The sequence below is a fragment of the Spinacia oleracea genome, chromosome 1 (genome assembly GCF_020520425.1).
Source record: "Spinacia oleracea cultivar Varoflay chromosome 1, BTI_SOV_V1, whole genome shotgun sequence".
Lineage (NCBI taxonomy): Eukaryota > Viridiplantae > Streptophyta > Magnoliopsida > Caryophyllales > Amaranthaceae > Spinacia > Spinacia oleracea.
Window position 1 is genome coordinate 108,336,761 of NC_079487.1, and position 9,596 is coordinate 108,346,356.

General features: G+C 40.5%; 1 protein-coding gene across 1 annotated transcript; it reads right to left on the reverse strand.

Moving 5' to 3' along the window:
- Positions 1-5,733: 5,733 nt before the first annotated feature.
- LOC110786790 (CBL-interacting protein kinase 2) lies at positions 5,734-9,128 on the reverse strand. The gene is made up of 2 exons (XM_021991370.2): positions 8,868-9,128; positions 5,734-7,596 (listed from the first exon to the last, which is right to left on the reverse strand). Exon 2 carries the CDS (start codon positions 7,253-7,255, stop codon positions 5,906-5,908), a length of 1,350 nt encoding a protein of 449 aa, XP_021847062.1. The 5' UTR covers positions 7,256-7,596; positions 8,868-9,128; the 3' UTR covers positions 5,734-5,905.
- Between the last annotated feature and the right edge of the window lie 468 nt (positions 9,129-9,596).

Here is a 9,596-nt window from a genome sequence, read left to right on the forward strand (position 1 = left end):
GGTTTGTGAAATCTACGCACATTCTCCAGGAGCCGTTTGACTTCTTAACCATTACGACGTTGGCCAACCACTCTGGGTAGTCGCATGGTTCAATAAATCCCGCTGCCAACAACTTTTCTACCTCTTCCTGTATTGCTTGATTTTTTTCTGTTGAGAAGTTTCTTTTCTTTTGTTTTACAGGCCTGACTGCTCTGTCGACATTCAGTCGGTGCTCGATTACCTATGAGCTTATACCTGGCATTTCGTCTGCGGAAAATGCGAACACATCCGCGTGTTCTCTCAACAAACCGATCATGTTTACCCGCAACTGGGGGTCAATGTCGGTTCCTAATTTTACTGTTCTGCCAGTTTCTCCTTCTACCAGCTCGACTTCTTCCGACTCTCCTCCGGCCTCTACCCTAGGTAGAGTAGTCCCCTTTTCGATGCTTTCGATTGTGGGTGACTCCATTTTCTGCCTTTTCTCCTTCTTGGGCAAAAGAGATTGCTCGCCCCTCGATCTTGGGGCTTGGCCTTTTGCCGGTCTTTTCATTGCTGCCTCTCTCGCTATATTCCTGGATGGGGTCAGTCGGCCTGGTGTTTTTAATGCCGTCAAGTAGCATGATCTTGCTGAATCTTGACTGCCTCGGATTCTCTCAGCCTTCTCAAAGTTAGACATGTATATCATGGTTAGATGGTATGTTGATACCACTGCTTGTGCATCGTGGATGAATGGCCGGCCCACTATTATGTTGTATGCAGCAGGCACTTTGATTACTAAGAAGTCTACCATTAGGTCCCTTGCGGTCCTTCCTTCTCCAATCTGCACCGGTAGCCTGATGCTACCTTCCGGGAAGACCGTGGCTCCGGAGAATCCTATCACAGGATAGTTGACTCGTGTGAGCTCTTTCTCGTCTATTTTCAGCTGAACGAAGGCTTCCCAAAAGATAATGTTCGCTGAACTCCGTCCATCCACCAGTATTCGTTTCACCGGGAAGTTTGCTATTTCGAGGCCCAAAACCAGTGGATCGTCGTGAGGGTATATAATTCCGCGACAGTCGGCTGGGGTGAATGAGATATTTGGCATGACTTGGGGTGCCGGCCATTTTATGGTGCTATGGTAGTTTATCAGGTGGCGGTGTTCGCCCAGACTTCTGCCGGCTCCACTGATTGTTCCTCCATGGCACGGTCCTCCGGATATGACCCATACTGTCGGCCCCTTCTGGCCATTGTTTCTAGCCTCCCCACTCCGACTGGTTTCTGGTGCCTTCTGCTCTATTCGGAGTGGTGTTTGGGTGGATGGTAATCTGTTGTTTGTGCTATTGCTTTGCCGACTGTTATTCTGTTGGTTGTTGTTGTTCTGTCGGGCTTTATATTGTGTCAGATAGCCTCTCCTGATCATATCCTCGATGTTATCCTTCAAGTCTCTGCAGTCTTCCGTATAGTGTCCACAGTCATCATGGAATGCGCAGTACTTCGACTGTGGTCGGGGTTTGTCGCTCATTGGTGGAGGCCTCTTCCAGTTTTCGTTCTTGTTGACATCGTAAATTGCGGCTCTTGGGGCGTTCAATGGGGTGTATTCATGGAATGTGGGGTATATGCTGGTTGACTGTTTCTGGTAATTCTCCCTCTTGGGTCCTTCCTCTGTTCATCCTTTCTGAACCCCCTGTTCTGATTTTGCTGCGCCGGCTGAACCGGCCTTGGTGCCGCATTTCTAGTCTGTGCCGACTGATAGTGATTTGGGATTGTCATCAGCTCGTCGCTTTTGATGTATTCGTGGGCCTTCATCAGTGCTCTTCCCAGATCGGTGAAGGATTTTCTTCCCAAGTATTTTTTGAACTCGCAGTGGTTCATTCCTCTCATCAGGGCCACCACAGCTATCTCTTGTTGCAAGTTTGGTATGCTGGTGGACTCGTTATTGAATCTGGTGAGGTAATCTCTTAAGGATTCTCCGCTTCTTTGGGTGACTGCCATCAGTTCTCCCGACGTTTTCTTTCTCTGCTGCCGACTGATGAACCGTAGCATGAACTCTGCTTCTAACTGTCGGTAATTATATACTGACCCCTTTGGTAGTCCCTTATACCAGCCGGATGCCACTCCCAGCAGCGTTGAGGGAAATACCTTGCACCACATGGCGTCGGAATCTGTATACAACATCATATGTTGCTCAAATGTGTTGCAGTGGACCTCCGGATCTGTGGATCCGTCGTACTTGCAGAGTGGGAACTTCAATTTCTCCATTGGTTCCTCCAGAATGTCCGCGCACAGGGGGGAGTTTGCAGGTTGGATGGTGTAACGGCGCGGCGCGTACCTCTGGGGTGCTTCTCTTGTCTCTTCGATGACCATGGGTTCCGGCCGACTGCGTAGAGCAATTGCCTGGTTTGTATTGGGGTGTTGTTCTTGTTGCACTAGGATCTGCTCTCCGAATAGGTTTCTTATCGGCAATCTCTTCCGTTTTTCGCCGACTGGTGTTTCCGTAGTCTGGTGTATGACTGTCCTGGGTGCGGGTTCTGTGTTTGCTTTTCTCGCTGGATTCAGGGCCGACAACGCGGCCATCACCGCTCTTGCCGTAGCCAACTGTTCCTCCGAGAACTGACCGGCGAGTTCAGACGGCATTTGTGTATCATCCTGGGCTGAGCTTTCGGGCTCTCCGTCTGAGTCGTCGTCCTCGACTGAGTATCCCAGGACATGTAAGGGTGTTGCTGCAGTCGTAGTTTTGCTGACTACCGACTGGCTCCCTAGCTGGGGGGTGGGTTGGTCATTGACGGGTGTTATTATTGGTTCTGCCGAGAACAACGTGGGTTTCAATGGGGTTGTTGTTTTTGTCGTCTGTGTACTCTGTGGGGTTGCTTTCGAGGCCTGCTTTTTGCTTCTCTTGTACGAATCTGACTGCGTACTCTCCATTTTCAAGGGTGATTTTATTTATTTATTTATTTATTTTTTATTTTTTTTTGTGCCTAGCTGTGGGTTCTGCTTACAAGTGGGGGTCCCCTCCTTCTAGCGCCAATTGTTCCGGCGACGGACTCGGAACAGGAAAGGGATGACTGACTCCCGACTGAGGTTGCTGACTGGATCCTGCACAGTGAAACCGTTAACTAGCCTCGGGGGTGATCCGAGAATTACCCCTCCGATGCTTAAGTCAGATTATGCTGGTAGCTCTGTAATAAATGCTTATAAGAATGATTGGGCTGGAATTGCGTACCTTTGGCATTGATGGGGGTCCATATATATAGACGGGTTATTTGTACGGAGGACCCGGGTTATTACCCGTTGGTTCCGGATCCTCCCTTTCGGCTCTGATAGGCAGATGATGTCAGAGAACTGCCGACTGGGTTTGTAAACCCTGGATGCCGACTGCACCTTTGGTGCTTCTTGTGAGTATATGTCTATGATACAGCTGTTATGGGTTGTCCTACCGGCATACCAGTAGGGCTACCCGTACAGTATGTATGATACAGAGTTGTATTAAATAAACTTCAAACTTCCTTGTTGTACACAACGAGGCAAATTCGGAAATGACCTCCTACTGTCCTACAAGATCATATTGAATTATTGATGACAATTAAAGGTGAAATAATTTATGTAAGTTAACTTAGGGAGTGGGTGATTGCCATCGTGTTCATCTTTGCTTGCTCAACATTGACTGGATATAGGAACAAGTAACCACGAAAGATGCATCTACGATTATTACGTTTGGAAAAAAGATGTCGACTCTCAAGAAATCGACTCCAGAAAGCGTATTACTCTCTCTTTTGACCGGCACGTAATTTTGGGAGAGTGAGTTGAATTTATTAAAATAAAATAAAAATGGGATAGTGGGTGAATTATTTATTAAAGTAAAAAAATAACCTGATAAGTGTGGAAATCACAAGAAAGAGAAAAACAATACTCCAATATAATTGAAAGTGGACACCAAAACATGTCAACAAATAAAATTGTATTTTTTTTAAGGAAAAATTACTTTTAATAATCCAACCTTTAAGCCATTTGCCAAAATTAATCCAACCTTTTAATTATTTTTTATTAATCCAAGCTTTATACCCCTTTAATTTTTATTGATCCAAAAAATTGGAAACCACCTAAACCGGTCAAAAACTTTCATTGACCTTCCCAAAAACGTCTTCTTCATTACTCCTCTCACCACTGCCATGGAGCACCTCAAAGCTCCAACCTTCATCAAAATCACTGTTTTCTCTTTCCTCTGCATCTCTCTCTTCTTCCTCTTCTCTTCCTTCTCTCCCTCCCCTTTTCCTCTCAATGCTACCACTCCGCCGCCACCATTACTGCCGTTTTTGGTGCTTGAGAGGACGGGGATAGTTAACGATAATGGCGCCATAGTTGACAATTTCTATGTCGACGATTTCGACCAGAAATCCGCCGACGAAATGCTCGCTAATCTCACCCAGAAATACGAGGATAGATAATGGGGGAGAAAGACATTATTGTTTGTTGTTGTTGTTGTTGTTAATGGCGGATTTGGGGGATTTAGGGGAGATGAGGACAACATTTAAGTGGAGAAAAAGGTGGGGAAGTCGAGATCGGAGGTTGAATTGAGGGGTGATAATGGTGGTAACTGTGAGAGTGGCATGGATGAAGAAGAAGTTTGAGCTTTCATGGTGGGTTGGACGAACGAAGATGATAAAGGGGTTGAAGGAGATAGAGCAGGGGAAATAAGGGGAAAGAGATGACAATAAGTGGGGTTTTTTAAAGAATAAATGGGACCCACATAAGGTTTTAACGGTACAATGCCACATTATCGTTTATGACCGGCTAAACCTTATTGGTAACCGGTAAGGTGCAACAAAAGTTAAAGGGGTATAAAGCTTGGATTAATAAAAAATAATCAAAAGGTTGGATTAATTTTGGCAAATGGCTTAAAGGTTGGATTATTAAAAGTAATTTTTCCTTTTTTTAAAATACGACCGTTTAAGAAAAGTGTATCTCTTTTTAGTATATGGAGGGAGTACTATACAGTCTATACTTGCACAAAATATGCAAATTTCAATACTTGCTGCTTGACTAACTTGATAAGTTTGAAACTTTTCAACCAAACAACTTATTAGAATTTGAAAATGTTGCTTCTTACGTTTAACCATATGACCACTAAGAAAGGTCTACCCTCCTTAATAAGAGTTAAAAGAATTTTTTTTTTGGACTTAGCTTTATGTTACTCCGGTTTGTAATTGTCATCAGGGGCCGAGCTAAGGGGGTTGGGGCAGGTCATGGCCCCCTATGGCTATGAATAATTACTAAATTTGCAATGAGAACGCAAATTATATGTAGCTGAGATGGTATATGTAAACTCATATGACAATATGACAGTCTATCAAACATCCAATCTCCAGCACATGCAATTTTAGTTGCCGGTTCCTGCATTTTTTTTATTTTTTTATTTTTTATTTTTATGGCCAACTTTAACAAATTACGAGTATTTCAAAGGACAAAAATAGATTACAAGTATATTTTTTATTCTCGAAAGGATATGAATATGTTCCGTATAACAAACCGTGGTATATTTGTCCCACCCTCGATAAAAATTTCCAGCTCCACCCCTAGTTGTAACGTAATTAGACGAGTCCACACAAAGATATCGTGACCATAAACAAAAATGAACAACTGTGGGCGCTTCATTGTTACAGTTGTGTCAACAAAACTACTGATAACGCCAATATTCACCACTCAATCACAAGTTCAAATCGAAAATAATATGCGGACCAAACATAAAGTTCCAACAGCCACACAACAGATAACACAGAATGATGTAGAAAATTCATGAAACTTTTCCCATTAAAACAACAGAGTACGAAATTGGGAACCTCAGCGGTCAACAATCCTAAATAACAGACAACATCATATGAACTGCTCATAATGTAAAAGCAGAACCGATATCAACTAATTAAGGACTAATTAATACTAAATCAATCATCTTCTAAAATACATTAATTTCGGGTTGCAAAGGGTTGCAATGAGCATGCATTTCTTGTCTTTGAAGTTGATGTTGGCCATCGCCTTGCCACGCCCAAACAATGTCCTTCAAAGCAGGCTGCATCTCATTTTTCAACACCTTCTGATAATCCATGCTATTACCATTAGATTTCTTCATCTCTACCACGTGAAAAGACGGTGTTACCTCAAATATGTCCACATCAATGGCTACTTCCTCCTTTCTACCTCTTGACCCGACTAACTTCATGTATCCACCGTCTTTCTTACTTACTTTGAGTTTCAGATTTGTAGCAATTTCCTCGAGTTTTGACACTATAACAGATGAAGGTTGCAGGGATGTAAAACGAACATCATCCCTTCGATCATCTCCCACAAATAAACCAGACAAGTCTAGTCCTGATGATAAGGAGATGATGTCAAAAGCATTGAGATTAGATGGTTTTGAAATTTCGGAGAATGACTTGACCTCTGAATGCTTGGTTTCTTTGATCTCCAGTTTAGGTAGTTTTGCAGGTCTAGACCCTAACCCTTTCTTGAACCAGGAATTCTCCATTATTTTACTAATGGTTATCCTAGTATTAGGGTTTGGATCTAGAATCTTCAACAGAAGTCTTCTGACCTCAGGTGGGAACCAATTCGGGCATCTGTAATCAGCCCGTGTAATCTTCTTATACATCTCGATCAAGTTTGAATCTTGGAATGGAAGATGACCAGCAAGCAGAACAAACAAGATAACCCCACAAGACCATATATCAGCTTTAGCTCCATCATACCCTCTTCGATTAATCACTTCTGGAGCTACGTATGCAGGGGTACCACACATCGTGTGCAGCAACCCATCCTGCTGTTTCGAATCAGCAAGAGCGCTCAATCCGAAATCTGAAACCTTCAAACTACCGTCTTCGTCAATCAATAAGTTCTCAAGCTTCAGATCACGGTGATAAACACCACCGCTGTGGCAAACATCCATAGCACTGATCAACTGTTGGAAAATCCACCTAGCAATGTCCTCTTTCAGCCTGCCTTTGGCCACTTTGTTAAAAAGCTCACCGCCTTTTGCGTATTCCAAAACAATGTAAATCTTGCTCTTTGTAGCCATAACCTCGTACAGCTGTAAGACATTTTGGTGCTTCACCAACTTCATGACCGAAATCTCTCTCTTGATCTGCTCGCTCAGCCCGGCCTTCAAAGTTTTGTCCTTGTCGATGACCTTAATAGCGACGTTGTGCCCGGTTTTTATGTCCCTAGCATAGTAAACTTTAGCAAAGTTTCCCTGCCCCAGTAATTTTCCCAACTCGTACCTTTCCAACAATATACTTCCCTTCTTCTCCATTTCTACTTAAAAAATATTCCGAAAGATTAAAAAATCTGTGCTACTTCAACCGGAACAGATATTTGAAATTTGAATTACTGGTTCAGCCGTCGTCCACGGTTTCGTGCTTTAGCATAGCAAATATTCTACTGCTGGTAGATTTGTAGTGGACCTGAGGGGATAGCATGAACCTGTTGCAAACGGCATATTGAACCTCGCCAAGGGCTGACAAGGGATGTCTAGAGGGGAAAAGGGTAGAAGAATCTTCACAGGATGAATTTCCAGCATGCACACACATCTTTCTGCATTCCCTAATATCAGAGATTTCACTCAAAGATTTGTGTGGAAGGATCGGAAAATCCCTGTAAAATGGAAAACCGGACTTTATCAAAATCAATTCAAGAACAATATATCGAATATATTGGAATCGAATATGCAAATAAATCACAAAAGATAATCATGCCATCACTATCTAATACAGGTCTTAATGACGAATATGACATCACGGTATATAACCATCAATTCAATGAATCAATGATACATGAAAAAATCAATTAGAGATAAACATGGGTCATATAATCCTGTGATTAACAATACTTAAGGCCAAAAGATGGAGATGCAAACAAGTTAGAACAGTAATACCACTTGCTTACGGTCTTCGCTCCCACCGACCCACCCCTCCTTCCCCGAACCCCGCCGCAGCCCTTGGCTCCACCAACCCACCCCAAACCCTAAAATAATCAGATTAATATCTAAACATGAATCTAGACCGTAAGAAATTACAATTAAAATTTTCCATTAATAATAATTAATCACACAATTTTATTCCCATCCAAGTCAATAGAGAATTACTATAATAAAGTAGTATAGATCTCAGAAATCTTGACTCTTCAAGTAGCTAAATTCAGATCTTGGTCAATAAGAGCAAAAAGACCAACAAATGAACCTAATTTTGTTATTGTTAAAATAATTAAAAACTTAATATTACAAAACATAATGATAATCAAATTTCTTACTAATTACCCATTTCAATACCTATGTTCATCAAATTTTAACCCTTATTTCCAACTGGTCTTTAACAGAACCAGCTCAACCAAGGTCCCAAAAAAAATATTAATCAACATTAAAATGACAAAGATTGGATTTTTTTTTAGTAATAGTCAGAATACCCACTTGCATAAATAAAGATACTTCTATAATCTTTGCACCATAAACAATTAAAAATTAATTAGAAAATAAAGACTCGCCTAATCTCACCCTCAGGGATAAATTATTTGGTATCATTGCCATTTCAGTTTCAATGATTAATTATGTCCATAAAATTTGAAATAAAATTTTTAAATTAATCATACTATGCTAATTTGTTACTCCGTAATTCTAAATCTGAAAACCAAATAAAATTGTACGGAGTATAAATTTGAAACTAGCAACAACATAAAACAGGACATAACTTTAATTTAATGTATTCAGGATTCAGGAATACAATTTTTAACAGTATTACACATAAAAATCCTATGATTACAGCATAAAATAGAATTAAACAAAATCAAATCATTCAAAAACATGTGCATATTGTGAAAGAATTAAATAAAAGCAATCAAATCAGAAGAAAATTAAAGATTCATGAAATTACCTCAACAAGAAAGATGAATCCTTGTGTGGAATCCTAGTTTGTGGAGGAGAATAGAGAGAGAATATAAGATCTGAAGAGAGAAAAAGACTAGAGAAAAGGAGAGGTTATTCAAAGGGTTTCAAGAAAGGTAAGGCAATGAGGAATGCTATTTATGAGGTTGAGGGTACAATTATAATGAAAGGGAATATCCTTTTATTTTTATAGGTGTATCAGCGACATAAAGAGCAAACGATGTAAACGGCATAAGATCCCGGATTTAGAGTAATGGTGTGGACGGTATAGGATTTCAGTTTTTAATTACCCCTCAAAATTTTAAAACCCAATATTAAAGTGCCACATAAAAATTTAATGGTTTTAACCAATAAAAAAATAAGATTTCTAATTTATTTTTGAATTAAAAAATCGGGTGTCACGTACGTAGTTAACTAGATGTCACATAGATATTTACGTGGCGCCTAATTATTTATCTACGTGGTACCCGACTTTTTTAATTCAAAAATAATTTCAAAATATTATTTTTCATTGGCCGAAAGCATTAGATTTTCTACGGGGCGCTCTAATATTAGATTAGTGTTTGATTTTAGATTGAATTTTATTTTAGTTTAGTGTTTGCTTTTGGATGACTTTATTTTAGATTAGTATTTGATGTTAGATGAATTTTACTTTAGATTTATTTTTTAACTATTAGAGTGTTTGATTTTGGATGAAGTTGTATATATTAGTAATTAA